This window comes from Sinocyclocheilus anshuiensis, unplaced genomic scaffold (assembly GCF_001515605.1).
Source record: "Sinocyclocheilus anshuiensis isolate Anshui unplaced genomic scaffold, SAMN03320099.WGS_v1.1 scaffold68, whole genome shotgun sequence".
Lineage (NCBI taxonomy): Eukaryota > Metazoa > Chordata > Actinopteri > Cypriniformes > Cyprinidae > Sinocyclocheilus > Sinocyclocheilus anshuiensis.
This window is the reverse complement of record NW_015555741.1, coordinates 1,320,323-1,333,495: the sequence shown is the minus strand read 5'-3', so window position 1 is coordinate 1,333,495 and position 13,173 is coordinate 1,320,323. Positions and strand designations below refer to the sequence as shown.

General features: G+C 35.7%; 1 protein-coding gene across 1 annotated transcript in view; it reads left to right on the top strand.

Moving 5' to 3' along the window:
• Positions 1 to 4,570: 4,570 nt before the first annotated feature.
• The window catches only part of LOC107673221 (PHD finger protein 21A-like), a 19,263-nt gene continuing 10,660 nt past the window's right edge, over positions 4,571 to 13,173 (top strand). Inside the window, exons 1-5 of the mRNA XM_016466719.1 lie at positions 4,571 to 4,790; positions 8,259 to 8,301; positions 8,862 to 8,960; positions 10,277 to 10,309; positions 10,565 to 10,630. Of these exons, the coding sequence (XP_016322205.1) occupies positions 8,904 to 8,960; positions 10,277 to 10,309; positions 10,565 to 10,630 (156 nt within the window). The 5' untranslated portion in view covers positions 4,571 to 4,790; positions 8,259 to 8,301; positions 8,862 to 8,903. The remainder of the gene's footprint in view (positions 4,791 to 8,258; positions 8,302 to 8,861; positions 8,961 to 10,276; positions 10,310 to 10,564; positions 10,631 to 13,173) is intronic.

Below are 13,173 nucleotides of genomic sequence, written 5' to 3'. Positions count from 1 at the left end.
TTGCTGGTTGATTCTGGTCATTGGCTGGCAAAGGACCAGCATAATCCAGCAAAAGGACCAGCATAAACCAGCAAAGGACCAGCTTAAACCAGCATCCCAGCGTCAAAACATACCTAACCAGCATATGCTGTTTTTTTTTCAACAGGGAAGTGTTTGGTTGAGGGTAAATTAATGATGACAGAATTTTCATTTTTTTTGGTGAACTATCCCCTTAAGTCAAGTTTCAGGCAGGTGAACTATGTCACTGCTTGAGATATGTTTTTTTTTTTTTTTGCATGATTTTGATTTCTGAAGTAAGCCTGTAAAGTTAGGCTAATAGCCTATGCTGCTTTAATATCTGGCAATAGGCTACAACATCTCTGAACATCTTGTTATCTTTATAAAAACCCTAATTATTATTAAGATGTCTTCTGGCAGATGTAAAATGTCAGAATTCACAAATCAATGCTTTTGCGGAGACGTCCATGTGACTATATGCAAGAACACATAATGAACTGCTATACACCAAGCTGAATGTGTATCATTAGACTACAGTAAAAGATACACACAGTAATTTTTGTTTATGTTGCGCTGGGGTGTTTACGACATAAACTGAATAGTTTGTCGGCGGTCACGTGATAGCGACTCGCTCCATTTAAAATTAAACAGACGTTTATAGCCTTTATCTAATGTGAGTGTGATTTAAAGATACTTTTTTAAAGCTAGTAATTTATTTAGGGTTAAAATATTTAAATGAGACAAAAATAACTGAGTGTGCCGTTTTTAACTGCAATTCTCAATATTTTTTTACATGAATATAGACTGTTGCACAATGGCGCCGCCTGTTCCACACTATGCCACTATACAGATCTACGGTAAGAATTGCAGCATCCTCCTCTCCTACACAAGCCTTTTAAGTACTATACGAAGCCTACACGTAACCTTGACACTGGTTACGACAGTATACCAGTGCAAAAAGTGTGGAGGTGAGAGAGAACATTAATAGGCGTCTGTACTTTATGTACCATCTTTTGTACCACGTTGTACTATTTTGCACCGTCTGAGAGCATCAGCTTATTACATGTGGCTCTTTAGATTACATGTGCCACCGATGAGCACGTGCAGCACCCCGTTTTAAATGCAAAAAAGACCAAGTAAGCACTTCATCAGTTCAAGTTCAGGCTTATCTCTGTGCAATGTTAGCAGCTTTCAGTCGTGCGAGTTGTAGCCAGTACAATGGCCCCATCTACTGTTCACAACAGACAAAACGCTTTACACAGGCTGAGAAGGCCAAGATGTCCTATTCATCATATTATGAAGGTGCCAAAACATTCAAGCCAGGCTGTAAAATGCACTACATTTCATAGCATCTCCTTGTTTACATGGAATATAAATGTCTGCAGAAACGTGACAGACTGAGTAATGATGTGGTAAGGCAGTTGAGCAGAAGGTTTTAGAGAAAAAAGCTATGATGGATGAAACTATACAATACGTTATTTGCACTGCTGTTTGTGTAGAATTGTACATTTGAATACTAATGAACTTTCTTTCATTTTCTTTGTGGAGTTTGTCCTTATTCAGTCAATTGGACATACACACATAGACGTGAAATAATAAAAGTGTCAAGCTACTTTCCATGGATTGAAGTTCCCAAATACATTTGAAGATTGATTTTAGATTTAAACGTGCAGCCTGACTTCAGAGTCTATATGGGATGTTGAAGTCCTGGTGGCATTTAGAGCTTTGCAGGAGTACATTATTAAATTGGACATCTTGAGACTAGTGAAGGGTGGCAGCAATATATGACAGAAACGAGTGGGGAATAAAAGGGTCATGATGATTCGATAAACCACTGTTATTTTATTTCATATTTTAGCTGATTATCACTAGTGATGGAGAGTTTTGTAGCCAAACAACAACCTGGTCTTTACATTTGTTAGATTTGTTTAGATTCTTTCACATTGTTATTATATTCACATAGTAGTTTTAATAAAATGGTATTATTTAAAATTATTAAAATCCATAATGTAGGCTACAGATGCTGATTTATTGTCCTTTGTGGTTATTTAATTTAGAGATATAAACTATGTTTTTGGTTTTAATATGTCAAAAAAAGAATTTCATATTATGTTAGATTATAGGCTATTATTTCATGTTATTTTTAGAATTTCATATTCTTGCATAGTGTTATATATAGTATATTTTATAAGATTTTTGTAGTTTGTATTAAATAGTGTGTATTTTTGTAGAGTTTGCATATTTTCTTCTACATCGTTTGTTTTAGCCACTCGAGCTAATCCACAGATGATGCTTGTTTATTTCTCGCGAGATTTACGTCCAATAGTTTTAAACGCGTGTTGCAGCACATTGTATGACGAGTTTAGAGCCCCAAACTGAGAGTTGAGTTCAGAGCAAAGCTCATTTTAAGTATTTGAAGCGAATTCTACCACTCCTACATTTACAGACACCTGCCACACAGCGCAATCCTTTTGATTCACGGTGTGTTGATTCAGCACAAATTCAGCAAAAAAAAAAAAAAAGACTATTCCGAACAGCCTCAAAAAAATGTCATGGCGGCCCAGAAAAAACTGTTAACTCCTGACAATTTCATTGGTTAACGGAGCGGCCACCTCTTTCATAACGTGGTAGGAACATTCACTTGCGTAGAATATTCTGTAAATCAATTTTTTTTACTCTGTTAACAGACATAAAGCGTCGTGGCGACGGTGCACGTGCGCTCGGTTTGATCAAAGAAGAGCTATAAAACACATTGAGTCGTATATGACAGCGGCGTTTACTTCGACTTGATGTTAGGTTATAGGAGGACTGAAGTGGTGTCAGGCAGACATGGTGGTCTGGAAGGGAGGATGCAGTCACTTGCTGACGATTTATTCTGTGAAACGTAGTACTGGAACGTTTAGTTGAATATTAATAATATTCATAAAATAATAATATCAAGATGAGATTTCTTCTGTAGTAATGACAAGGAAGCAAGTGTATATTTATATATTCATTGCATCTTTGAAAATATGTTGGGGATGGACATAATGTTCATAAAGAGGAGTTGGAACTGGATGTAGGTGACATAATTATATATTTCAGTGTACAAGGGGATAGAAATAAAAAAACCACATCCTATACAGTTAGCTATTAGTACTTTTGAGGAAGTCCTATATAGCATAAAATGCATTTACCTGGATCCTATTTACGTTTAACAATAATGTTTTGTACAGGTGTCAACAGTAAATGAGAATGTCCAAAATGATATTTAAAAATCAATAAAAAAAATAGTTTAAAACACGTATGTGTATATATATATATATATATATATATATATGTATGTATGTTATATATATATATGTGCGACATGATATGTAATTTTTTTTTCACGGTTTTCATGTGACAACGAGATGGCTTACTGAATATTGGTTACACTGATTTTGATTTGGTAAACAAACGTTTTTTATATATTAACAATATATATATATTTTTTTTTTAAATGCTTACTTTTTAAATAAATAATTATAAAAGATTATGATAAATGATTTAGGCTATACCAACATTTTCAGGATTGGTGGCCTTTTAAAGTAACTTTTTACAGTCTCGGGACTGATACGGTTTTTTTTATGTAACATTTTGCAGTTTATTTTAGAAACTAAAAACACATTAATATTAGGAAATGTGAATTCAAGTCATCACAAAATGTCATGAAAAAAGGAGTGTCACGTCATAAACCCTTATGCAAGAAAATTTCATTTAAAAACTACATATGGTTTTGTAAGTGATATACATTTTAATGGCAGTAGAATAGACATTTTTTAAAAATAATATTTTATACAATTATTAATATTGGGAAAGTTCAAGTATACATGAAATTAGCTTTTTGCTTTCATTATTCTATGACTTTAAACAAAGCTGTAGGCCTAGTGCGGTGTATAAATGAAAAAGGTGAAATTCTGTTAGAGCATTTAATATGTTTTTATGTTTTTATAAGGAATGTTTTTATTAACCTGTAATATTGGTAGATACTTTAAGCAGCACCTTTTCCTTATTTTATTACAGTCTGGCACTTTTTAATGTATGCATAATGTGTGCATAATTTAACCAGTTATATTTACTGTATATTTGAAATATATATTTATTTTGTGTTTGTTTATAGCAATATTCATATATAATCAACATGCTAATAAAAAAAACGTATTTTGCTGTCTGTGAGTATATATGCATGAGTTTGAGTGAGTTAGACTGCCACTTCTATTCTCCAGATGAGTTTCGCCGAGTTTACATCCGGGTTTTTCCCTAGGCAATGGGAGACGCACTACCGCTGTTCCTTAGGCAAAGTGAAATAAATTCGCCGCACCGTCACAAAAAATAGTCCTCTTCCCAAACACGTTTTGAGGAAACTTCACGTCCACTTTTACACCAAGCGCGCGCACTTTTACAGTAATCTCGATGTTTCTGAATCGTTTAGATGGATGTTTGGGGTATTTGTGCTTTTCGACGGCTACTTTTCCTGCCCCCTTCGTCTCCCTCTTCTTGCGCGGATGAATCGTCGGGTGCTGCGGCTGTGGTGAATGAGATTGAAGAAGAGTTCTTGTTTTGTATCTCAGTTTCTCTCTTTTTTTACACACACAAATTAAAATTAAACAAACAAAAAATAAGCTCGGTAACCTAGCTAAATTCAGCCCAGAGCACCACTACAGCTATGTGAGGGATCGGATCGAACCGAGACCTCGGAGTGTTTGTAAATATTTATTTAAATAATTTGTGGGGAGAGAGAGAGGCACTACTGCTCAAGTGAGTAGAGGAGGGTAAGTGCACCTTGGGATCTTTTTTTTATTATTGCAACTTTTATGCGCCTCGTTTTTCGACTTTAATCGTTCAGAGACTCTTCGTCGCTTTTCCGAATCCAAACCCCGTCGCGATTGGGTAGGTAGAGAAGTCAGGATCCCGATGATTTTGGAGCAGAATTTCCGCTTATTTCTAGGAGTTGAGTGGTGTATTTCTAAGTGCAGCGCGTGAGTCGAACGTTCCGCGCGTTTTGTTATTTTGTAACATTTTAAACTTCGCTGGATACATTGCTGCCTCAACGGTTGTTTCCAGCTCAGTGGAAACAGTGTATCCGATGGCAGAGAGGGCATAAAAGAGGGTCGAATGAAGATCTTTTGCTCATGCATGGCTTGAATTAGTGGTTGCGGCTCAGTCGAGTCCATCTAACTGTAATTTGTGCTGTTGGCCTGTTAGCTTTAGCAGAGTTAGCCGTAGCACAATATGAAAGCTCCTTATATCCAGCAGCAGGTTTGTAAAAAAAGATTCACTCCTATTTTGGTAGTTTTAAACGCTTTTAGTGCCTGGGCTTGTAGTGGGTGGGTGATAAAGTGATGCTTTTTAAAGCACTGCGATTTTGTTGTTTGTTTAGAAAGTGCTTTTTTAATGTTGCTCTCTTTTTTTTTGGTTGGAGGAGGCTGAGTGAAAAAGAAACTCACAACGCGTTTACCCTCATATTGTAGTGGATCAAACATGCATTTCTCCGTTTTGTGAATCTTTGTGAAAGTATGCTGTCGGTAAACACTTTGGGCTCATCTTCCGTGTTTCCCAGAGGTTTATAATAGTGGCCTAATCAAAGTGCTGCTTAACTTTTCCTGTCATTTGCACAATCCCTGATCAGATGTACAGAGCTAAAGGCCGGTTTCATGTATAGCTCAGGATAGTTTGGGGTCCGAATGCAGCTTAACTGTCTGTCAAGAGTGTTTTTGCACACTATTGTAGTTTTGCAGGTGGCATATTAAAGCATTTGGAGTTTATTTGAGATATGTGGGAACAGTTTGTCTTTCATAGTCTTTGTTGGATCATTTTGTAAAGCCTTACAAAAGCCTTACAGGTTTAGTATCAATTTATGTTAGTTTTAAACTGATTGTTGATATTTGTCAAACTTTAGTAAAGTGTGTATCCTTTTCTTTGTTATTGTTATTGATTCACTTTTTTTATCTACTTTGTTTTCTGCTCATGTTTTGCTTTCATTATGTTTATATTTTGAACTCGTTGATATTTCTCATGTTTGTGGAACTTTAAAAATGCGTTTAAACTGTCATCAGACATGTTGAGCTCTTTCTTTAGGTTTTGTTTTCCTTATCCAGGTAGTTTCACTTTTAATGTTTGTAGTACTGTGGCAATCAAATCTTTGGGGTATTTATGATTCCATGTACCAATGTGCAAAATAGATATAATGCCTTTATAATACTCATAAACTACTTTGAAATATCCACAGGAGTTTTGTTGTTGATGCCATTCATGAATATCAAGCAATTATGCAAAACAAAACGTACTGGCTTATGTAACATGACACTGGAAGTATTTCAATCCTATAACTTGTGTCCTGTCAGGTGTAGTTGTAATATTCTGTTACCTCATCCAGGCCTGGATACTATTTATAAAAGACAATAATTCACATTACCCTTATTTCGTCTATTTGTAGCTGTCTTATATCAGTTTGCTTAAGTAAAGTATATTTGTTCCCCGCACTCAGATTAATCAGTTGTTAATAGTTGAATTAAAGTAATTTCAATGTTTGTCTGTTGTTACGTTTAAATACGAATATGAAAATGGCAATCCTATAACTTGTGTCCTGTCAGGTGTAGTTGTAATATTCTGTTACCTCATCCAGGCCTGGATACTATTTATAAAAGACAATAATTCACATTACCCTTATTTCGTCTATTTGTAGCTGTCTTATATCAGTTTGCTTAAGTAAAGTATATTTGTTCCCCGCACTCAGATTAATCAGTTGTTAATAGTTGAATTAAAGTAATTTTAAATACGAATATGAAAATGGCGTTGTTATACAATGTACCTGATTGATTACAGTAATATGTTATTTCAACTTATTCTCACTTTTATGTAATTCATATTGCTTTTTTACCTTTTAAAATACGAGGTACATTATATATTCGGCAAACCACAACTAAAAGTTTTATTCTGGAATGCAGTTTTGATCTGGGCTGGTTGTATAGTTTTACAAAGAACCTTTCAACAGGTCACCGAAAACTTTACAGAGACACGAAAAGTCCCGTGTTACTGTACTGTATAGCTTTCCTATTGCAAATAAGAACCTAATTTGAATTGTAAACTCAAAAGTAAATATATTAATTTTTCATTATACAAATGCTAATGTTGTCCTCTTTGTATATTTAATATGCAGGGTTTTAAGACGCCCTTTTTAATATGTTAGCTAATGCTTTCTAAAAGCTGGTCAGCATCATGATTCAACATAAATCTCTTTTATGGCATCCATGACAAAATACCTAATGAGATCATTTTTTCCAGCTATTTCGGGGGAATTTGCCTCTAAATTAAGTTTCATGAGTTGAATAGTGATATTATTATGATTACTATTACTATAATTATTATTATTTTACTAATTCTTACATGGTGCTATTCTTACGTGGTTAACTATAATTATTATTAATAATAATAATATTAATAATATAAGTTTCAAGTTTCCGTAAATTATTACAGAGACTTAGTAAAGGTTTTGGATTGTGATTTTTATAATTTTTTATTTATTTTTATGTATTTATTTTTGGTACTGTTTATATATGGTGCATTTTTTTTCTGGTAGTTTGCAGCTTTTGTCTTTTAGCTAGTTAACATTCAAGAATTATGATTTAATATATTATGAATATAGACAGCGTGCTTTTAAAAGACATACATAATCCACTTCAGTTTTCATAATCACTCAATTTTTATGGGCACCCAAGCTGACACGGTTCTCTTCCTAAAGTTCCAGTGATCGTACTATTTAGTTGTGTGTTATTTATAGACTTTATTTGATCAAAGACCAGCAGAGTGACTCATACACTTGTCGATTTGAGAGGGTGTCGTTTCCTGTGCATTGTAGGCTGAAGGTCCTGAGATACCCGTCTGCCGTGTGGTCATGACAGATGTCATCGCTGGCGAGTACAGGCTTCGCTTAATATCTCAGAACTCCATTTGGCAGGACAGCACAAAGGACAAATCCGATGCTTGAGTTTTGAAGAAGATATTTTTAGGTCCGCGAAGATGCCGGGAGATGCACAGGGATGCAGGACTTTTTTGTCGTGGGGTTCAAAGACGGGATGAGCAATTACAAGCCCGCTGAATGCTGCGCTTGCAAATGTTGCCCCTTTTTACACAGACTGTAAGAGAGAGAGAGGGAATTGGAGTGTCTCTCCCCCATCTAATAGTGTGTGTGTGTGTGTGTGTGTGTGTGTGTGTGTGTGTGTGTGTTTCAACTTGTGCAGGGAGTTGGAGAGAGCGCGTGAACACCAGTCTCAGTGCCAGCTGGTAAGTCCTCTAATAGCCTCTGTTATAATTGTCCTCTTGGCACAGGGCCGCACACCAAAATCAATGAGAGTGAATGAATGTCTGTAACACTGCCTCTGTTTCGCTCACTGTTACACTAAGCATCGAGGTTGTTCCGATTCGTCCGACGACAGGCAAACAGTCCTGCCCATCTTTTCGATTGTCACAAATTTTTATCCTCCGCCAACCCCAGTTTTCCCAAAAAATTGCTTTTCAACAAGACCCTCCATTGAGTTTTTATTTCTCCTCTTAGTCCCGTTTCGCCAAAATACTTTTTTGAACTTAAACAAGAGGTTCTCGCAGTGTGCTGCGGGAATACGAGCTGAATAAAGCGTGTCTGTTTACTACCACCTGAGACATCATGAATCACGGCTCGATTTAGAGAAGTGCATTTTTCCCTCAAACTACATTAGATACCGACTCGTGTTCCCCCTCGTGGTGGTATTGGATTAAGTCAACCGCCGAGCATCTCGCAAAATTATGGTTAAATATATAAAATAGAAAAAAAAGTCTGCAAAACCTCTCTTGTTTGATTTCTCTAGACAGGCTGAAAGTTTCCTGGGACTTTCTGGCGAACTGGATCAATGATGGAATTGCAAACATTACAGGAGGCCCTGAAAGTGGAAATACAAGTCCATCAGGTAGGAGATCTCGCAAATGGGCCTCTAATCAGTTAAATCAGGTGGGGAAAACAGTGCTGAAGTGTCTCTGTACTTTCAGTACATGAGACCTAAAATCACAATCCGATGCTGGAAAGCACCTTCGTTGTTTTACGGATGATTCAAATGATTTGGGAGTCTCCAGGTCCTCTATTGCGCTTGGTGATAAATGAAGATATGTTTCTGTTCTTGCCCCTCGCAGTCAGAGGCGGCGTGTCCCAGCAGGCAGAAAATTAGTCGAGCTGTCTGAGTGGGGTAAGAGAAAGACAAAAAGACAGGGAGGGAGGGATGGAGAGAAAGGAAAAGGAGGAGAATCAGGGTCATACTGGGCAGATAAAGCGTAAGCCATTACTTCAATTTTAACGAATCATCTCAAGCAGGTGTTCTTTACATACTGGAGGCTTTTTTTGTGCCGGCGTCTGGTTTTGTCTTCATATCGCTTGGAATATTTAACAGGCAGGTGGAAGTGGGATTTCTGCCTCATCCGGGGCAACTGAACGGGTTGTGTTGTGGTCTCGCATGACTCACTGTTGCCTACTGGTGGACTGCAGAAACTTTGAAGAAACATAAAACCGCCCCTGGGCTTAAAAAAAAAAATGTTTAAATAAAGTGGTGCAAAATGTCTCATATTTTTTTGTAATGTGACTGTATATTTGGAAAGGGCCTTAGATGTACCCTGTAAAAAAAAAAAAAAGGATATCCTGCCAGAAAATTGTCAGTACCTTTTTTTTGTTGTTGTCAAGTTTATGGATATTTCCTTAAACCCCAAAACAACACAATGCACAACACCTGTGAAAACAGAAAATCTATCTATCTATCTATCTATCTAATATTAGACATTTCTATTACCTGATGTTATAGATGCTAATTTCAGTTAATAGCAGATGTCCTGAAATATAATTTGGGGAACTCATTATACTCTCCCCTATCTTTTTCACTTCTTAATATATTTGCCTCTGGAAGATTGATGTTATACCAAGTGGATCAACTCATCAACTGAAATTGATAAGTTTCATATAAATTACACTTGTTCATTGCAAATGTAAAATGTTTGTTCCAAATGAACACATTAAATGGTGTCTCCACAAACCGTTGTGAACTGGAGAACAGTTACTCTTACAGAAAGCCTTTGGCAGGCTGCCTGCTGCTCTGTCTGCTTTTGTTTGAAAGTGAGGCAGGTGCAATAGGCTGTAGTTTCACATGTGGCCTATAGATGGCAGACAACGTCTGTAACTCCCTTCAAAACTGTTGGCATAAGTTTTGACTGCAAATTCTTGTCTTCTCTTCTGTTGCCATAGAAACTTGTCGCCCAAATGAAGCAGGATCCACAGGTAAATATTCTTTATGACGTTGCTCTTTAGAAATAATCCTCTGCTTTGTTTGAGAACTTTAACATTACTGATGGCTGAGTATTATATTTTCTATAATATTAAGGCAGCTTGGTGGTGTGTATAAATATTTTATTAAACAAAGGTTGAGAAATTCAGAATTTATATGTTTCCAGGTATTTGTTCAGATATGACACAGTTCATAGTTTCAAAAATAAGTGATTCTTAAACTTATCTTTGCCCTTTTTTTTTTCATAGAACGCAGCTCTGAAGAAACAACTTCACGAGCTCCAAGCGAAAATCACGGCTCTGAGTGAGAAACAGGTAAGAACTTTCACGTTGTGACATCATTCACTGCTTCAGGTGCTGAAACAAATGTTTTTAAATAGTGAAACACATCAATTAAATGCTGTCAGTGAGCAATGAGCAAAAGTTGACTTTGTGATATTGGGGTTTAAAAAAAGACACTGCGTGACTTCATTAGGCTCATTTACTTAAAGCTATGAACTAATGCTACAGATTGAAAAGCAAACAATATGCTCATATTGTACAATTTATGATATGTATTTTAACCTGCTGTTGCTGACAAAGAGGTTGATGGGAAATGTAGTTTTGTTTAGTAAAATATGATTTAATTTCAAGCAACACCACAAAAACACCAGCGTGTTTCAGCACATTTGTGTGTCCAGGTCAATTTGTTTACTGAAGCAATTTTTGATTTGTTTGCTTCAAATTGGTCTTATTGATTTCCTGAAGTGGCTGTTGGATCTTGTGGGAATTTTAGTTTTTAATGACAAAATGACAGCGGAAATAAGCAAAGACTGATCTATTTAATTGTTTTGCGGTTGAGAAAAGAGCAGCCAGCAGGACAGGCCTGGGTCTGTGCATTTAACAACTGTGGCAGAAGAGTAATACATGCAGCCCGCTGTGTGTAGCGCATGCGTTTGATGTGTGTGTTGGGGCTTGTCTCGTCTCCTGCTGAGAGGTGGAAACACTCCAGATTGTCAGAGAGCTTGAGATTGCACTTATTCAGTCGCTTCTTGAAAAGTCTGGATTTTTAGCACAGCTGTTTTGGGGCAATGTTTCATCAATGTTCAATGTTTTCATATCTCTCTTCCTACTCTTGAAATTCTCCAGTTAGTTTCATCAAAGAATTGTCCCAGTTTACTGACTCGCAGATCGCTGGCTTAGTTTTGAGCTTTTATCCTGAGAGAGAGAGAGAGAGAGAGAGAGAGAAAAAAAGAATAGATCAGTATAAGTACACATGATTTGATTTTTTTTTTTAACTCTTCTCAAATGTGGAGGGCAAATATTGTATGTGTGTGTAGCCTTAGTCAATCCAGACAAGGATTAGAGCACGAGATAATGAAACAGTACAGTGAATGCTAATTCAGTTCTCTCACGAAACCAGTCTAGTTCACATTTCACCTGATAATGTGTGTATATATAATATAATATACTTTTAATTTGATTTAAAAGATGTAATTCAGTCTCAGACTTATGGATTCATACTGTTTTTTTTTTTCAATCAAAACATTTGTTATGTACTTAGTTTATGCTAATTATATATATATATATATATAACATTTATATTTATATATATATATATATATACAGTATATATATATATATATATATTTTATACGCACACACACACACACACATATTTTTAAATAAATATAATTATATCAGTATAACATTTGCAATCATGCTGATATTTGGAGAAAAAATGGCACTCTTTGTGTGATATTAACTATTGATTATTGATTATATATAATGTATAGAGACTGTATATGTAAGTCACTGTATTACACTGTATTATGATTAAGTGAAACTAAAATAACAGCATAAAAACTTTTGTTATTTGAAATAAATGTTAACTGAAATTAGATATAAAAACTTTTTTATTTCAGCACAAAAACACAAAATATAATTATTTGAAATAACTACAACTAAAATGAAAACGGAAAATATATAATTATTATAATTATATATAATTAAAAACTTCAAAATATTAATTAAAATTATAATAATATTTCAATGATACTATTCATTATATTTGTAATATTCATTAAAAATAACATGCGTATTACAATAGGGATTTTTTTAAATGTTCTCAGGTCGTAAGGTTGATTCTTACTCAGACTCTTTTTCAATCCTGTCGGCTGTGAATACAGTTTGTCTGCCTTTTAAATCTCAGTTCCATTCATATGAATTCTATATAACTCTTTCCGCATCATGAATTTATATTTATGTGATTTTAGCCTCGATGTGAGGCCCTCAGCTGACACGGTGGTCTGTTGCATATGTAAACTTTCTGCTTGTGAGTCTAAAGCCACTACTATGTGATTGATCATCCGCTTAAAGAGAAAAATAGTGTGGTCTGTTGCATATGTAAACTTTCTGCTTGTGAGTCTAAAGCCACTACTATGTGATTGATCATCCGCTTAAAGAGAAAAATAGTTTTGTCAAAATTCATTTTGAGGAAGAGACTTTCATTTGATGTTGTGCTTAGCGCAAGGGCTTTGTTGAGGAATGTGTGTGTGTGTTTGCACTCTCAGAGGTGCGCTTTGGCTCCAGAGGACTCTGAGGCAGCAGAGTGTGTGAGATGAATTTCAATCACGTTTTTCTCTGCGTGTATGTATGTGTGGGCATTTATAAAAGCATTTCCAGTGTTGTTAAGATGGTCTCGCACCTGAAGGGTCTTTTAAGGCTGACTGAATAAAAGCCACGGCTTAGCTTCACACCCAGAACAAAGAAAACCAGGGAATTCGGTGACTAATAATCTATTATTAGAAACCGCTGCAGCCAGATATAAACAGAACATTGAAAAGACGAGATTGGGGGGGGGGGGGGTTTTTTCTTTT